This window comes from Salmo trutta, chromosome 14 (genome assembly GCF_901001165.1).
Source record: "Salmo trutta chromosome 14, fSalTru1.1, whole genome shotgun sequence".
Lineage (NCBI taxonomy): Eukaryota > Metazoa > Chordata > Actinopteri > Salmoniformes > Salmonidae > Salmo > Salmo trutta.
Window position 1 is genome coordinate 67,303,176 of NC_042970.1, and position 18,098 is coordinate 67,321,273.

Below are 18,098 nucleotides of genomic sequence, written 5' to 3' on the forward strand. Positions count from 1 at the left end.
TTAAGGACATTACATCAAAGTTGGATCAGCCTGTAGTGTGGTTTTCCACTTTAATTTTGAGTGTGACTCCAAATCCAGACCTCCATGGGTTGATAAATTGGATTTCCATTGATTATTTTTGTGTGATTTTGTTGTCAGCACATTCAACTATGTAAAGAAAAAAGTATTTAATAAGATTATTTATTTCATTCAGATCTAGGATGTGTTGTTTAAGTGTTCCCTTTAGTTTTTTGAGCAGTGTATATTCTCTTATTAGCAGTGGCTGAAATCGACAGATATTTGTAGCTTTACAAATGGCTAAATACTCACTATTTTATACTCTTAGTATAAGGTCAACACCCTTTCTGTCTGGCTTCAGTATTTTGCATTTGCAGAACCATCTCATCTTTACAGATAAATATTTTGTAATTATGTAAAGGTGGGTGTGGTTTTTTGCTGTGGCACTTGAGTAGTTGTTTACAAACAACTCTTCCTGTTTAGCGTTAAGGTTTGAGGTGGAGAAGTTCCTGTAACTAGTCACCAATCAAGTGAGTGACACTCAACAATTCTAGTCTAGTACTCCACTTCTGTCTGAGGCTCACTGCATGCTGCTCAGTGTGTGATAGCATCATATAAGAACAAGCGAAGTCATTATGACTCTTCATCTGACAGGTGTTCGGCTGCTGCTCATCACACATACAGTGTTGGGTAAGTCTTGTTTCTGCAACTTTTGGTGTGGGGTTAATTTATTGGGAACTGTGTTGGCCACAGGAGGCTGCTGAGGGGAGGACGGCTCATAATGGCTGGCGTGAATGGAATGGCATCAAACACATGGAAACCACGGCTTTGATTTATTTGATACCATTCCATTCATTCCTCTCCAGCCATTAACACGTGCTTGTCCTCTCCAATTAAGGTGCCACCAACCTCCTTTGGTGTTGGATTTTTTCTTCTGCCACTGCAAGTTTTGGATTACTTTATCATGAGTAGTTTAATGCCTATAAAAACAGCACTTGTTTGGTTTAACCAGAGCCCTGTAACTGTTCCATATCACTACATTGATCATTATACAGATGCTTTCTTGACCAGGGTAGGGAGGTCCAAACCATGCGTCAGTACAGTGGGCTTCCTTTATATGACCACCAACAAGCCCGAGTGGCGCAGCATCTCAATGCTAGAGGCGTCACTGCAGACAGCCTGTTTCGATCCCAGGCTGTATCACAATCGGCCGTGATTGGGATGTTCCATAGAGCGGCGCACAGTTGGCATAGCGTCGTCCGGGGGGTTGCGCCTGGGTAGGCCGTCAATGTAAATAAGAATTCGTTTTTAATGGCACTGCCTAGTAAAATAAAAACGGGGTGCTAACGTATTACCTTCTCTATATGTTGCCTCCTAGTGTTCTGTGATATTGAATTCCTGGAGAGACCGCAGGGTGACTCTGTAGAGTTCAACTGTATCTCTGAGTTCAATGCCTCCAAGCCCATTGGGTTCTACCTGAAACGCAAGTGGCTGCAGCCCAACAGAGAGGTCCTGTTCATGTTTACTGAACAAAAGCCTGTGTTTCACCTTGACGTCAAAGAGCGCATCCATGTCACCGGAGACCCGAGTACTCACCGGGTCAACGTGACCCTCAGCCAGCTGAACGGAAAAGACACAGACGTCTACTACTGTGAGTTTGTCTTCCTCGATGCCTCCAGCGTGGATCAGAAGATTCCAAGCAATATGGAGTTATTTCTGTACGTCGACAATGTTGGTGAGTATTCTTTATGGATTCCTTCATTTATTTCCTTTTTTATGTTTCTTGATGCGAATGGAGTTGTTGACATGATGTGTGTCAAACAGTCACAGTAGCCTGTGTGTTTTCCCTTTTTTTTGGTAATAACTCCAGACTCCATAGCTGAGCCATACTGTTCATGTTACGCATCCTGCCACTGCTTCCTCAGAATACCCCTGGCTCTAGCAACATACTCTCCTTTACCCCGCCCACAAAGCCAGTCATACTAGTGTTTGTTTCCCATCTGGAGAAGATGTCCCAGACAACAAGATGGATGTAGGCCTGATAGAGACGTGCGCCGGGGGGTCAGCTGTCCTCCCCTGCCTTGCCCCCTACGGTTCCCCCTCGGCCATGGAAGGGGTATGCCTGAAGAGGCGGTGGGGCCGGGCTCCAGTGGAGGTGCTGTTCCACTCAAAGCGCCCCTTTTCCTCTGCCTCATTCCCCCCAGAAGAGAGGCTTCACCTGGGCACGGGGCTGGGCGGCCTGGCCTACAACCTCACCCTGCTAAAGATGCAGCCGGAAGAGAGCGCCTTTTACAGCTGTGAGCTGCTGCTCCCCGGCAGGCCCGACAACAGTGCCAGGCTAGGGAGACACGTGTACTTTGTGTCTGTGCAAGGTGGGTGTTTATCATAGGGTTAGTGGATTCAACCCTAATAAAACACCTGGTTTATATCGGGCTAGTGGATATAAACAAGTGACACTTGATTTAGTAAGGCTTGTTCATTCTTTGTGTGCCTATGCGTTGTCTGTATATACAAGTTTTTGACCAGACCTTTACGAAAAGTAAATCCACTTCACCTCCCCACATCGGTCTCTATACTCATTTTGAAAATAGACACATGCAGTAGGAAACTGGGGTCAGTGGTTTTGGTTTTTAAGGGATAGTTTGTGATTTTGGCAAGGAACGCTATCTACTTCCCCAGAGTCGGATGAACTCGTGGATATGTTTTATGTCTGCGTCTAGTATGAAGGAAGTTGGAGGTAGTTTCGCGAGACAACGCTAACTAGCGTTAGAGCAATGATTCAAACTGCACACAGACATAAAATGGTATCCACAAATGAATCTGCCAAAATCCCAAACTATCCCTTTAAACTGTAAATTCATGCCAGTTAATGTCCAGGTCATCTGTGGAAGCAGTTTCTATAACGCTGTATTGTTTATTAACTCTAGTAGCCAATGCAGTAACCCAGGTAACAATGTTCATGTTCATCATACACGGTATATGAAAGGTTGTCAATGTATTTTTAATTTGGGAAGTGAGTTGACATTCTTTAAAGTCTGACACTACATATTGCTCATTGTTTCCCCAGGTGTTAGGTGTAGCTGTACTGGTTACCCTCCACTGCTCTATGTCCTTTCTGCTGCTGTGGGGCTGCTGCTCATCTTCCTTATGGCCCTGGGAGTGGCTCATTATGTGAGTAGGACTGTAACCTACTTACTATGGACAAAAGGATTGACACACAGAATATTATTTATATAAATGGTAGCCACTCCAGTTTTTTTGCTGCTTTCATGGTCATCGTTTAAAAAGCAATACAACCTCACATTCTGCAAACTTCTCATTCATATGACATTTTCTTGAAATCAAACGGTTCTTTGCTCTGAGTTTATAAAGCCACTCTGTAACCTTTTACAGCCACACCTGTAACCTCTATGGTTGTTGACATGATATTGTAATGTAATTAGATACTTACTCATTTGGTAGCTACTGTATTCCTCAAGTGACAAATTGTCAGTACCATAACACTGATTTCTGACAGGTATGACTAAGTACAAGTGATTTGTCAAACACCTCAAATTGAGGAAGGATGCCACTGAATCAAAGCATCCATCCTCTTACTATTCACATCATTTCACACAGGGAAGACACTAGTTTCACTAGTTGTTTTCACCTGCTGCCTTCTCTGATTGGCTTCTGTCCTCTGTCAGGGTAAGACCCGAGGAGACCGTGTCAAACCGCAGCCCCACCAGGCTTCCATCTACGAGGAGATGGTTGGGGTGCGGTCCCCCAACCACGAGATGGTTGGGGTGCGGCCCCCCAACCGGAATGGAAAAGTGGCTCCCTCTTACCACCCGAGGCCCCCCCTACATCTGGAGGAAATGGATGCTTCTACCTATGACAACCCCCCTCTGAGTTCTCAACAGGAAAACCACTATGAGGCTGAAGAGTAACCGCTAGTATCTGAAACTGTTGGGGAGATGGGAGGAACAAGGTCAGCCCAATCTCACCAACACGGTGTTTGACTATTCATTTATAAACTGTAGTATTATTCCAACCTCAGTGTGGAAATATATAAAACATGGTTCTTTAAGTAGACCAACGATACATTTTTATTTACAGATTATGGGGGATTTGGACAAACAAACATCCACCTAACTTAGTTTTTTGTACTGTAAATGCTGTTGTGGCGTTTTAAACAATGTTTTGTATTTGATGTAAATGCTGGCAGCTAAATGTTGTAGCCTTGCTTTACTTTTTTAAAGGTATTGTATTTAAACAAAAATATTAAGTGTAATACTTGTCTTTATTAGTGTTGTATTTTGACATGGTATGTTTGTTACCATGCTACATATCAGAAATGATCTGCATTGACGACTCAGTGGGATGGTCCACCGGATGTATTTGCATGGTGTGCTGAACCACAGCATGGCTTCAAAATCTAATTGTATTTATCACATGCGCTGAGTACATGTGTAGTCCTGACAATGAAATGCTTACTTACAAGCCCTTAAGCATATAGAAAAATAAAGAGCAACAAAATAAGTGAGGCTACAGGTTAGTCCAGGTAATATGTAAGCAGAGGTAAAGTGACTATGCAGTTCAGTTGGATGTAAATAAAAGCTGTTAAGGTCCTTTTGTGATTTGCAAATTCAGAGAACTCACTCGACAGCTTACTGTAAAAATGTTTTTATTTTTTATAACAAGGGGTGGTTCAAGTGTAAAGTGGATTCCTTGGTGGTGTGTGTGTGTGTAATGGTTTCATTATGTGTGTTGTCTAAAGTTGCTTCCTTATCCGTCTGCATCTAGTTTACAGGCTTGCTCTGGGAGTTGTGGCTTCTTCGTCTCTAGAGGTGCATTAATACTAATGTCCACATGAAAAATCAAGACTACACAAGAAATCGACAAGACGCTTTTTAACAGCCAAGAAAAGTCAATTTATTAATATAGTCCGAAAGAAGCTCCATAACACATGGAAACATGTTTTTTCCGGTGCATGTCATTAACAATCACATTCTATGAGGAGAAAAAAAAACATTAAAAGCCACAACTTTCTCAGTACAGACACTTCTCCTTAATGTTTTTTAAAATAAAAAAGGAAGAGTACCACTTCCTCCCCCGCTTACAAAAACCAGACCGCCTTAAAAGTCATGGGCTTTTTCTCAGTATAACCCACAGTGCTTTAGCAGAAGGATAAGCGCTCATTGCTTAAGGATTACACAGCATGGCGAAGCAATACAAAGTTCTGCCATAAATCTGATGGGGGGGAATCTAAACATAGCAAATTTGTAGCACAAAGACACACCCCTACATCAAACCCTGAACCCCAGTGTACGAGTCCCGGGCCCCAAGAGAAAAGCAGGCCTGGACTCTCCCTCCCACTTGTGCATAGATCATGATCCTTTAAAAACCAGCTATCCCCCCCCCCCCCCCCCCACTTCAAATCTGTCTCCTGAAAACCATCTATTAGACAGAATCTCTTAACTCATTGAATACCTGCCACAGGAACAGAGACAGTAATGCACAAGGCTCCTGAACGTTACAGGATGGAACCTCCAAAGAATATGCATAAGTAAAACTTTAGACAATTAAAACCATTGATCAATTTTGTTTAAATGTAAAGCGATTTTACATGTAAAGCACTCCACTTTTTCTCTCTCAAAGTTCATTTTCAGTCATTTATTTGGTAAATTATGTAACCGCTATGGATTTTTAGAAGCAATGGTATATCATATTCTATTTAAATCCCTAACTTTCAGTGCCTGGAGTTACATTTCTCAAAGTTATTGTAATTTAAAACTCTCAAATTTAAATACAAATTGTGGAGTTTGAACTCTGGAAATCCTGGCCTTCCCGAGACAAGATCCACATCTTCACGAGTGTGCAAGATAGTGAGCAAATTGCGTTGTCTTTTTACAAGACAAAATTCAAATAAATCAATCAATACATACAGTCTGTCGACATCAAAAAGAGAAATTAAAAATTGAAATACGACAACACTGATCAATCCCAGAGTTCTGAAAGTAGCATAAATCTTCATTTTGCAAAGTTTGTTTTATGTTCATATTTTTTTGATGGAAGATGGAATTTGTCTTTTAAAACATTTCTTATAAATTCCTTTTTCCTCAACTTCAGACAAATGAAATGTTTGTAAACGACAGGTGGCTATGCAAAAAAAAGAAAAAAGATAGGCACCTCTGAAATGAGTCCTGTAACAAACTCATCTCCCCACATTATCCCTTTCCATTTCTCCATGAAGTGAACATAGGGATTACTAGTCCTACTATCTATGGCCACAATTCTTAGATCATTTTTTTTCATTACATTTGTATGTAATCAGAACAAAATGGTGCAATACTCAATGATAATCCTTATTTTGGATTATTCCACAATAAAAGCCACTAAAGGTAGATAAACAGTTTACAGATAAAACAAAAACTTTTTTTCCATTAAGTCCTTGAGTAAACATTTACACATGAATTGTCACCCTCTCCCCTCATTTGTCTACGATTAGCTGAGTGAGGGGTAGAAGACACTCAGTGCAATGTTAGAAGATAACAATGTCTATCAGAATATAGTTTTGACAAGCAAAAAATAAACTGAATAAAAGAACAGACAACAATGTCAATACACAACATACTGAATGGAACATGACAGCAGTCCTAAGCCTGCCAAGCACACAGTTGTTTGCACACATACATTTGACTTTCAAGAACACAACCAAATGATTTTTGCACTTTTTTTCTCCAATCTTTTTTTATTTATTTATTTTTTATATATTTTTAAATTGATGACCTCAAAAAGCTTGGAAGTGTACTAGTCAAATAGTTTTTTTTTTTTCTTGTTTTTTTCTTTCTTGTTTTTTTACAAAAGACTTCACATTACGTTATTGGCGCTCCTTGATTCAAGTATTTGTGTTTATATTTTTGTGTTGATATGTTTAATGATATTTTTCTCTACTGGGAAAGTATGCATTTAAAAAACAGGTGATTTCAGGTTGGGTTGTTTAGACAAATTCACATACAGTACAAGTACTTCAAGGTACTTACTGTAATATGTTCATAAATCCAGAACATGCATATCCAACTCCAGGTAGGAAAGACATTACTCATGATCCATCAAGTACCAGTTTAACCCCTAACCCCATTCCATTTCCTTCGTATCACTTATTTGCGGGGGGAATACATATTGCTCATCTTCAGTTTGTATTGAACCCAGACCTTTTAAAAGGAATAAAAAGGTTTCAGAGATTGAGATCCAAGGTGTCTGTTGATGTGCTACCTACCACACACCGTACGTACATATCCGTATATATCTATAGTTAAGCAGTAGAGAGCACGGCGTGCCCCTCAGTGCTGGTGCTCACACACCGAGCGAACGTTTGGAGGCCCCCACCCGGCTAATTGGTCTCTCTGAGCTTGGATCAAGGCAGTTACAGAAACAGGCAATAGTGATTTTTGCTAGTGTGCTGCAGGACGCCGAACAGAGTCCCAAAAAGGTAGCCTTATCCCATTTTTTTTTTTAAAGACTTTGTACCTTTTGAAATGTGCTCCCTCTCGTTGCCCACCGCAGACACAGTGAGGCGAGCGACCTGGGCTGATACAGTGGGCCCGAAGCCATCTGGGTCTGTGGAAATATACAGTTGTGGGTCCGCTTTGAGCGGAAACACTAACAAATAGGATAAATACAGCATCCACAAAAAGGCTCCCCAGCCTCCATTCTGACTCCCTGGATGGTAGAAGTTAGAGGTTGCTGGACTGGAGACATTTCAGTTAGAAGTGCAGAGCTTTAGTTAACATATTATAGATCTTTTATTTATTTTAGTCCGTTTTTATTTTTTTATTTTTTTTATTTTTAGATTTTGTGTCAAACTTCATATTAAAATGACGTTAAAATGCAAGAATTTCATTTTTGGTTTAAAAAAATATGTACCCAGGATTACCCAACATCAAACTGACTGTGCACCGTAGGATACTTGGATCCCCCAAACTCAGTAAAGATTTTATCCTCAACAACGGGGCATTCCCCACAAATGGCACCCTATGTCCCTATATAATGCACTACATAGTGAACAGGGTGCCATTTGAGACCCGGCCATATTATCTCAGTAGTTCAGGATGAGGTGTGTTGCCCCCACCCATCTGTTTGATCCCTCCTGCCCCCCTGCCTCAATCACAAAGGTTATCAAAGATCCTCCATCACAAAGGTTATCAAAGATCCTCCATCACAAAGGTTATCAAAGATCCTCCATCCTGGGAAGAGAAGAGCTCTTTCTCCAGATCGTATAACATGGGCTAGTTTTCGAGATCTATATATATTTTATTGTATTGGCACATAGGATAACATTGGCATCTTACATGCAGAATGGGCCTCTACATTGTAACATTACAGTAGGCCTATAGTTGGGAAGGGAATCCATTACTATCCCGTTCCCAAAAACAATTCTCCAGCCAAAACAAGTCTATAGTACTACTGCACAGCTTGCCATTAGTTAGTGTAGAACTTGGCTCTCTTACACTACAGCAAAAGGACATGCATACAGAGAGAGCTGCATCTTTTAACGTCGTCTCCTACCCTGAGATCAAGCTGACAGGAGATCAGTCTTCAGCACAGTAAAGAGAGACCTACTATACCTCCACTCCAGTGGTACTAACTCCCCATAGAGGGAGGGTGGAAGTTGGGAATACGACAGTGTTGTGGTTTAAACCCAGCTATAAGGACCAGGAGCAGACATATTCGAAGTGCTGAAGGGTGCATACAGCAGGAGGTTGTTGGGTCTAGCTCTGTGAGTCGGTGCTCAACCTTTAAGGCAGGATTAGCACGTTGGCTGTAAAGGGCCCGCAGCCTCTAGTCTTTTGCATAGAAACAGAACCGAGTCGCTGTTTTTGTCTGGTCAAGGGGAGGGCCATGGCCGTGGTCTAGGTTGGTTGCTTTGGAGGGGACTGGAGGGTGTAGCGTAGCAGCTGTGTGAGGGGGCGAGAGGGGACAGCCCTGGTGGAACCCAGGTGGAGCAGCTTGGGTCAGGCAGGACACACTCACCCATCTGAGACACCCTATTGGTCTAACTTACGTCTTGAGATACTACCTGGAAGTACTACAGAATACTGCCCAAAACAAAGCAATGATCAATCAATCAGTTAAGATACTAACTAATAATAGACAATCAATGACGGGCTGTAGTATTGATCCTCGTTTGCATTCAATACACAGGATGTACATACAGAGGCACCTCTGACCAAAGTGTTTCTGCATATGAACAGTGAAAAGGGCTAGTTTCAAGCAGCCATCTTGAAAAGACCACTGCATGTAGACAAAAATAACAAAAATACATAACGTCAAACAAAAACTAAATAAAATTCATCAAACACTGGCAAAATTCCAGAAATTTGACTGTCTCTTGACTTCCAGCTAAAGTGATCTTTGTGTGAAAGAAGATTAGGGGAAATGGAGAGGGTTGGTTGAGACGAGGTCGAGTGCTGCTGGCGCAGTCGTTAGCTAGCTAGCTCCGTGCTGATTGGCCAGTCTTGGAGGGAGCGTGGTTTCCTGCCGGGCTGAGGGTGTCCAATGGGAGAGCTTGGTGCCAGCCCAGGAGGAAATGCTGCTGTGGGCGTAGCCTTGCCTAGCGACCATCGCCATGGGCACCACAGCAGAGAGGCACTCAGTGGACCGTGACCGTCCCCTCCCCACTCCGACCGACCGTTGGCCGGAGACAGGTAACATTGCATGTCTAGCGTCTCCAGACAAGAAAAAGGCTAAACATTTTGGAGTAACAGTGATATTCACTTTGATATAGTTAAAAGAAAATGTCTTTAGAAAAAAAAAAAACACCGCAGACTTTTTTTTTTGTCAGATAAAAGTAGACTTCCTTTTTTTCCTTCTTCATCCTGCTACCATTTCAAAGTTCATACAAGTCCTTGGACCAAAGAGGAACAAACAAATGCCAGAGGTTATTTCCAAGTATAGATACAGTACAAAAAAAGAGCAAGAGTTATTTTGTCTTTTTTCAGTTTTCAAAGTTGCTGCTCCATTTTTCTGATTTATTGGTTTGCAAGTTGAAGCGTTTAGCTCTCTTCATAAGTGCTATGATAAAACCCTTTGAAATAGACAAAAAGGTTACCTAGTCTATCTTTTACATTTGAGTACCGTACCAAATACCAGGAACACTCGTAGTAGATCTACTGCATTAGGATAAACCCCTCTTATTTGGTATTGTGCCAGATCTCCAGCGCCCCTCCAGTGACTCCCCCATCTGGATTCAGTCTGTTCGGTGTGGCTGTGGCAACGTGGAGAGGAAGGGCTTTCTGATGGTGCCTTCTCATGTACCCCAGTTCAATGTGTACGCATGAGGAGTTTCAGGGCTGCAGAGACAGTTTCTGAACACACAGTTATAATAGTAACACCATCCTCGCTCCTCCTCTCCGGCAAGAGTTAACGCAACAGTTTTTCATGGGGGGGGGGGGTCAAGGGGGTGGCCTGGTGGGAATCAAAAATTATAAAAGGTAAAGTTTCTGGAGTTCTTAAGTTCTTTGCTTTGATCAACGACAACAAAAATCAAGAACGAAAAATGTAAAGTAACCAGTTCCTATTTCGACTTGAGCGTGGACGGAAGAAGGGTCTGTGGCGTATATATTGCACAATGTAACTGTCACATCAAGTTGAAGCGGGTTTTTTTTGTCGTCGTTTCCAGAAACTGGTGGACCATAATGGGGACGAGAGGGTCAACAACGGAACCGACTAATAATGTTAATAATTGACAAGAAGCACCTGTAAGTCCCGTTAGGTGAGTATAGCTGAAGTCGTAGTTCTTCTGAGCAGTGGTAATCTGAACTCCCAGACGTGAATGATTAGGTTCCATCAGACATATACTCAAGAACACACATAAAACAGACGCAGCTAGGTCGGTCGATGTGTAATAATCTCTCAGCTTATGTTGCGCTAGATATAAAAATGCGCCTGATATACAAAAAGAACAAAAACAGCAGTGTAAATCCCTTTAAGAACAAATGAAAGACCAAAAAACGGAAAAAGGTTTTAACTGATGATTGGTTGGGTCAGTGTTGACAGGCCTCATACTGCCGAGTGACTTGGGGGTCATATTCATTAGGTGCACACGTGGCAAAACGTTTTGCAACAGCATGCGAAAACAAGCATTTCTTATTGGACAAAGTTCAGGTAGTCCCTCAGTTTCAGTCCGCTTGCTTCCGTTTCGTTCCTAGTGAATATGACCTTGGTTGATCACACTTGTTCTGTTCCATTCACTGGCTCAGAGATGGGAACTGTGCAAGCTTTCAAACTCACACTATTTTTCTTCAGTTTCAAAACAATGAAAAAGGCTTGAGATTGAAGGAGGACCTGGGCCGCAGTAGAGCACTTAAGGCTAATATTAGTGCTTGGAAACAAAACAATAACATAAGTAAAAGGTCTTTGAGCCAAATCATTGGCCACGGTCATGCTGGGAATGGTATTTCTGTAATCAATTTGGAGTTTCGTGGGCAAAGGAAAGATTCAAAATGGCAGCTTCTTCGATTGCTTCTCCTAAAAAACACTTCACACAGAATGTGCGATATTCATGGAAAATTTAAACACTTAATGGTTCACTCTTCATTGAGTCTTTTCGGCATTTAATTTCTGTTTGCTTCCAACATTTATCAAATACTAAAAACAAAATCCCCTTTTAAAAAGTCAACTTAAAAGAAGAGAAAAAAAAACACGTAAAAACCGAAGGGCGTGGGGTCAGCAGTCTTGTGTCGTCGGCCCCAGCCTTCCGGTACACGATTCACAGTTCCGTTGATACTGATTATCGCCACATGATTTGCTTGGTTTTGTTCCTGTTCATTGTCATTTTTTTGTGTATTTATTATTATTTTTCCACTGTCTGTTCCAGCGTTGAAACATCCATCCTCATGGTTGGTTCGTTAGTGTGTTGTCCTACATGGACTCTCCACTCAGCAGGTCGCCTGGCAACAGCGTGTTGATGGTGTTGGGGCTCCCGATGACGCCGCGACAATCATCGCCACTAGGGGGACCCCACAGGCTGGAGTACTGGGGCACGCCCCCCCACAGCAGGTCTCCGCCTCCGCCGGTCTTGGCTCCTCCCCCCAGGCCGCTACCGCCGCTGCTCCAGTGATGGCCAATGGCGTGCTGCTGCGAGCCTCCGCCCATGCGCGTCTGATTGGTGCCGGGGTTGGGCTGCCAGCTGGTGGTGGGCGGGAGCTGCTGCTGCTGCTGGCCTTGTGCAAAGTAGCGGTTCACCTCCTCCTCCCCGGCGAACTCTGCCAGGATGGTGGTGTTCCCCAGCACACACCTAAGAGGACAGGTCTCAGTTATACATCACATACTTACAGGTGTTATAGTATCAACATGTATTTTCTTACATGTGGTGAAGTACAGTACAAGTATTTCTTTATAGGCTTTGGTATTTTGTCTGTGAGAAGTATATAGCCTAGAAGTTGAGACAATATTTCGTGTTTTGTTTAACTTCTTTGGGAATGGGGGCAGTATTTTCACGTCCGGATGAAAAGCGGGCCCAAATTAAACTGCCTGTTACTCAGGCCCAGATAGGATATTCATATAATTGGTAGATTTGGATAGAAAACACTCTGAAGTTTCTAAAACTGTTTGAATGATGTCTGAGTATAACAGAACTTATTTGGCAGACGAAACCCCAAGGACAAACCAACCAGGAAAACAATGAGGTCACTCTCTTTTCAATTAGTTTTCTTTGGGAACCTAGATTTCTAAGGCAGTTGCTTGCCGTTCCTATCGCTTCCACTGGATGTCAACAGTCTTTAGAAATTGGTTGATGTTTTTCCTTTGTGTAATGAAGAAGTAAGGCTGTCCAGAACGAGGCTCGAGTGAAATGTACTGTTTGATAGAGGCGCGTGACCAGAAAGCACGCTCCACATTGTTTTCCTCCGGTATTGAACGCTGTTTATCCTGTCTTAAATTGTATCAATTATTTATGTAAAAAAATACCTAAAGTTGTTTGAAATGTTTGGACAAAGATTACAGGTAACCTATGAGGTATTTTGTAGTCATGTGGCACGAGTTGGAACCAGTGTTTTTCTGGGTCAAACGCGCCAAATAAATGGACATTTTGGATACATAACGACGGAATTAATCGAACAAAAAGGACCATTTGTGATGTTTATGGGACATACTGGAGTGCCAACAGAAGATCTTCAAAGGTAAGGCATGCATTATATGTTATTTCTGACTTTTGTGTTGTGCCTGGTGGATTGAATTCTGATTGTCTGTGTTTGTTTGATGGGGTGCTGTCCTCAGATAATAGCATGGTTTGCTTTTGCAATAAAGCCTTTTTGAAATCAGACACTGTGGTTGGATTAAGAAGAAGTTTATCTTTAAAATGGTGTATAATACTTGTATGTTTGAGGAATTTTAATTATGAGATTCCTGTTGTTTTGAATTTGGCGCCCTGCATTTTCACTGGCTGTTGTCGAGGTGGGACGCTATATCCCAGAGAAGTTAAGGTCAGACTGAAATAATTACTACCCTGAAAAGCATAGAGTATGGATAAAAGAGAAAACCCACTCCAAAACCATCTTTTGGTATTTTTTTTCATTAGTCCACTGACACAGTCCCACAATGCTTTTTCATGTCAGCAGTCAAGTTCATACGCTATTGGACTTTCAAGAAGCAAACGAGTCACCGGCCACATCATCATGACGACACAAAAACCAGATTGTTTTTTCCCCTTCAAGTTCGGGAGTCTTACATGTGCAGGGACTTCTGTGCCTTGGCAGCCTCCTCCTTGGAGCTGTATCGAACCACAGCGTTTCCCTGGGTCAGGAAGAGGTGGAATGTGATGAGAGGGCCGTGCTGCATGCACAGCGTCCGCAGGGTGGAGCCGTCTATCTGGGGGGTGAGGTTCCTCAGTACCAGCCAGCTACTGGTCCTGTTGGAGCTGTCTGTGCTCCAGGTTGTGCCCTCTGAGAGAAACAGAGAAGACAACATGATCAGTCAATATTCAGGACCACACAAAATATAAAGCAATCATTTTTGGTCAATAACTTGTCTTCTATAGATGACAACATATTTGTATGCATGTTGTCCATTGTTTTGTCTATGGATGTTCTTTTTTGAAAAACGACATATTTGCATTGTCTCATGTAAGCACTTTTACCTCAGTGTGACCTTAGAACTCATGTCAAAATAAGGTCACACAGTTTAGGTTCTCTTTGAAGCCATGACAAAAGTCCTTTGTCTTATCTGGTAAGCTGCAAGACTTCAGTTTGACAAGGGCCTCTAACCACAGCGGGGTGTGTATTGCTCCACCTTACTACAGTGAGTGACGAGGGGAGAGGAGCTCAAAACATAGTGGGGGAGAATCACACTCTACAACGAACACACCTAGGAACATTACACGCCTATGTGGTGTTCGACACTATGCTTCTTTAGGTAAATGTGTCAAAAACATTATGTTAGGGTAGGGTGTTGACAAAGCACAAGGCAGTGTAGTCAAAACATCTAGGGTCAGCTCAATTCCAGATTCAATGGTTTTCAATGAGCATCAAGCCATGAATTGACTTTAAAAAAATCAAATCTCAAAAACGACTAACTCCAAACCCCTGATCACAGCATTCATTGATTTTCCTCTACTAGGTAAATTACCAGGTTTAAGTCTTTCCAGTCGTCTTACAGAGTAACTCCCCCGGTCTATATTTCAGGCTGAGGAGTTGTACTGTGGCATCTCACCTGAGGTGTATGAGCTGCTCCAGCCTTGGGCCAGGCCCAGGGAGTTTCCTCCCCAGGTGGAAGAGGGCTTGGCGGGGTTGGTTAGGCCCGGAGGTGGCCTGGAGGGGGCTGTGTTGTTGCGGGGCCCCTGGGGGACCTTCCACAGCTCGTGGGACAGAGAGGCCTGGGAGGGGTGGGAGATGGGCCCCGGGGACCAGGTGGACTTCATGTCAGATAGTTTACCTGAGAGAGAGGGGAACCTATGAGATACTGTTGTAGAGATGGAGACCCTCTGTGGAAGCCTTTGTTCTATGACAGATTGAGGTAATTTATGTAGGCCTATTATCTGCTATTAGAAAGATTCTTAGACATCTAACTTTGGGCAGATGCAAAGTTTTAAAAAGAAGCCCCACATGAACACTTCTTCATCAACAATAAACCTCGGCTTCATGGGTTTATATGTTTCATATCGGAGATGGCATTGAGGACTACAGGAAACATGAATGTAAAAACAGAATGCGGGTCACTCAGACATTTAAAAAGGGGACATTTTTCAAGTATTCATAGCAATTCTCAGTGGGTTGCTTAGCGGCAACAAAAATGTCACGTCAACACATGCTTATGAAAAGGGGTCTAGGGCCACAACATTCAAAGTATTTCTTGATTCAAACACTCAAACTTTTAATTCCATGAGGAGTACAACGCAATCACATTGTGGAGCACTTGATACACCAGCACTGGGTAGTTGGTAGTAGGATTAAATTAGGCAAAGGAAGGACCTATCTACCGTAACACTCAACAAACACAGACCACACACAAACAATAGGATAAAGGTGTGTTGCTATGGTGGTAATTAGGGGAAAGGAGGGGGGTCAAGCATGGGGACCATGGGTCAAGGGGTCAGCATGTCCACATAGGAGGCTGGAAGGGGGGGGCTGTGGTCTGTACCTGCACTCTCCTCATCCGGGGAGGACAGACTGAAAGAGCTAGTGTAGCAGCCACTGACTGGCCAGTCCGTGGAGGGGGGCAGAGCACCGTTCTGAGGCGGTGAAGGAGGGGAGGAGCCTAGCCGTGGTGGCCCATTGTTATGGACAGAGGGGGGGGTGGGGAAAGAAACATGTACAACTTGATTTAAAGAAAGTGTATAAATACAATAGGGCCTGTGCTACCGGGTGGCACGGTCACAACAAGTGAGGTAGTACTGTAACCCCTTCAGTGTCATGGAAAGGAATAGGATATAAGCTTAAAGTTGTCAACACAGTGAAATGTCAATACAGTAATACAAGTTAACACCTGTGAGAATCAACAGCAGAGACCTGCCCTGTTAATGAATGTATACAGTCTATTTGACGATCCGGGCATCTTAACAAAGCCAACTAACTCCAGACCCCGTCTCCCTGATAGACCCCCTCCTCACCTCCGCTGCGGTCCCGGAGCAGGTAGCGGTTGACGTCCTGGATGTTGGTGTTGATGGTGGGGCCGCTGGGAACACTTCCTGGGGTCATGTTGGGGTCATTCTCAGGGTCAATGTTCTGCAGGCCCTTCCAGGGCACGCCTGGACAGAACTCTGAGACGACAACATGGAGGACAATACAGTCAGTACATTGGTTATTAAACATTTAAAAACTCACATGTTGTGGGGAACAATTTAAATGTGTTTATCTTTCTAAAATCAAAACAGTTTAGAAGACTTTTAAATCTCTTTTCTTTGTCCTCCATCAGTAAAATGTGTCAGGATCACGTGTGAAATAAAGTTTGATCTGATTGAAAGGGAGTTAGGAATGTCGGTCTTCTCTACCAACCTGGGGGCCAGTTGATATTTGTTCCGTTGGTGATCTGGTCCTTAGGGCTCTTTCCCGGTCCCTGGCCCCAGCTGTCAGGGGGAACCAGGGGGGAGGTGGGGGACTCAGACCCACCCATCATACTGTAGGGGCTGTAGGAGTCATCCATGTGGGGGGGCTTTCCAGGGGGGCCCAGATTAGAAACAGCAGAAATGGCACCTAGGAAAAGTAAAAGGAATTCATGAATTTATTTATTTGACATTTAAAATACATACAGTACCAGTCAGAAGTTGACACGTCTACTCATTAATGGGTTTCTTTATTTTTACTATTTTCTACATTGTAGAATAATTCTCTCAACCAGCTTCATGAGGTAGTCACCTGGAATGCATTTCAATTAACAGGTGTTCCTTGTTAAAAGTTCATTTGCGTTCTTAAAGCGTTTCAGGAACTTGAAACTCGACCCGCTCCACTACAGCCCTGACGATGTTAATGTGAGCCTGTTCAGCCCGCCTTTTCCTGTAGTCTTCCTTTGTCTTGCTCACATTGAGGGAGAGGTTGTTGTCCTAGCACCACACTGCCAGGTCTCTGACCTCCTCCCTATAGGCTGTCTCATTGTTGTCGGGTGATCAGGCCTACCACTGTGGTGTCGTCAGCAAACTTAATGACGGTGTTGGAGTTGTGTCTGGCCAGGCAATCGTGGGTGATCAGGGAGTACAGGAGGGGACTGTGTTGAGGATCAGCGTGGCAGATGTGTTGTTGCCTACCCTTACCACCTGGGGGCAGCCCGTCAGGAAGTCCAGGATCCAGTTGCAGAGGGAGGTGTTTAGTCCCAGGGTCCTTAGCTTAGTGATGAGCTTCGTGGGCACTATGGTGTTGAACGCTGAGCTGTAGTCAATGAACAGCATTCTCACATAGGTGTTCCTTTTGTCTAGGTGTGAAAGGGCAGTGTGGAGTGTGATTGAGATTGCATCATCTGTGGATCTGTTGGGGCGGTATGCAAACTGGAGGGGGCTAGGGTCTCCAGGAGGATGCTGTAGATGTGAGCCATGACCAGCCTTTCAAAGCACTTCATGGCTACTGACGTGAGTGCCACGGGGCGGTAATCATTTAGGCAGGTTACCTTCGCTTCCATGGGCACAGGGACTATGGTGGTCTGCTTGAAACATGTAGGTATTACAGACTCAGTCAGGGAGAGGTTGAAAATGTCAGTGAAGACACTTGCCAGTTGGTCCGCTCATGCTTTGAGTACGCGTCCTGGTAATCCGTCTGGCCCTGCATTTTTGTGAATATGACCCGTTTAAAAGTCTTGCTCACATCGGCTACCGAACATCTGGTGCTCTCATGCATACTTCAGTGTTACTTGCCTCAATGGGAGCATAAAATATATTTAGCTCATCTGTTGCCTGTAATCCATGGCTTCTGGTTGGGATATGTAAATACGGTCACTGTGGGGACGACGTAGTCGATGCACTTGCCGATGACTTTGGAGGTATACTCCTCAATGCCATTGGATGTATTCCGGAACATATTCCAGTCTGTGCTAGCAAAACAGTCCTATAGCGTAGCATCCGCTTCATCTGACCACATCCATATTGAGCGAGTCACTGGTACTTCCTGCTTTAGTTTTTGCTTGTAAGCAGAAGGATA

General features: G+C 43.4%; 2 protein-coding genes across 6 annotated transcripts in view; one reads left to right on the forward strand and one right to left on the reverse strand.

Moving 5' to 3' along the window:
- The first annotated feature begins 273 nt into the window (after nt 1–273).
- Nucleotides 274–4,628, forward strand: LOC115147185 (uncharacterized). 2 transcript variants are annotated; one of them, XM_029689256.1, is made up of 5 exons: nt 274–687; nt 1,376–1,732; nt 2,007–2,369; nt 3,065–3,168; nt 3,684–4,628. In XM_029689256.1, the coding sequence occupies exons 1-5, from the start codon at nt 633–635 to the stop codon at nt 3,924–3,926; spliced, it is 1,122 nt and encodes a 373-aa protein (XP_029545116.1). In that variant the 5' UTR covers nt 274–632; the 3' UTR covers nt 3,927–4,628. The 2 variants fall into 2 exon arrangements, with proteins under 2 accessions (XP_029545116.1, XP_029545117.1); XM_029689257.1 differs by having other exon boundaries at nt 275–687; nt 2,202–2,369.
- A 3,196-nt stretch (nt 4,629–7,824) lies between these two features.
- LOC115147183 (trinucleotide repeat-containing gene 6C protein) overlaps nt 7,825–18,098 on the reverse strand; it is a 58,835-nt gene continuing 48,561 nt past the window's right edge. For 2 of the 4 annotated variants that reach the window (XM_029689253.1, XM_029689254.1), the window contains 5 exons: nt 16,470–16,667; nt 16,085–16,234; nt 14,689–14,910; nt 13,709–13,922; nt 11,902–12,277 (listed from right to left, as the gene is read on the reverse strand). In XM_029689253.1, the coding sequence (XP_029545113.1) occupies nt 11,902–12,277; nt 13,709–13,922; nt 14,689–14,910; nt 16,085–16,234; nt 16,470–16,667 (1,160 nt within the window). Of the gene's footprint in view, nt 12,278–13,708; nt 13,923–14,688; nt 14,911–15,374; nt 15,733–16,084; nt 16,235–16,469; nt 16,668–18,098 lie in introns of those variants that run through there. The other 2 variants (XM_029689252.1, XM_029689255.1) reach the window with 2 other exon arrangements.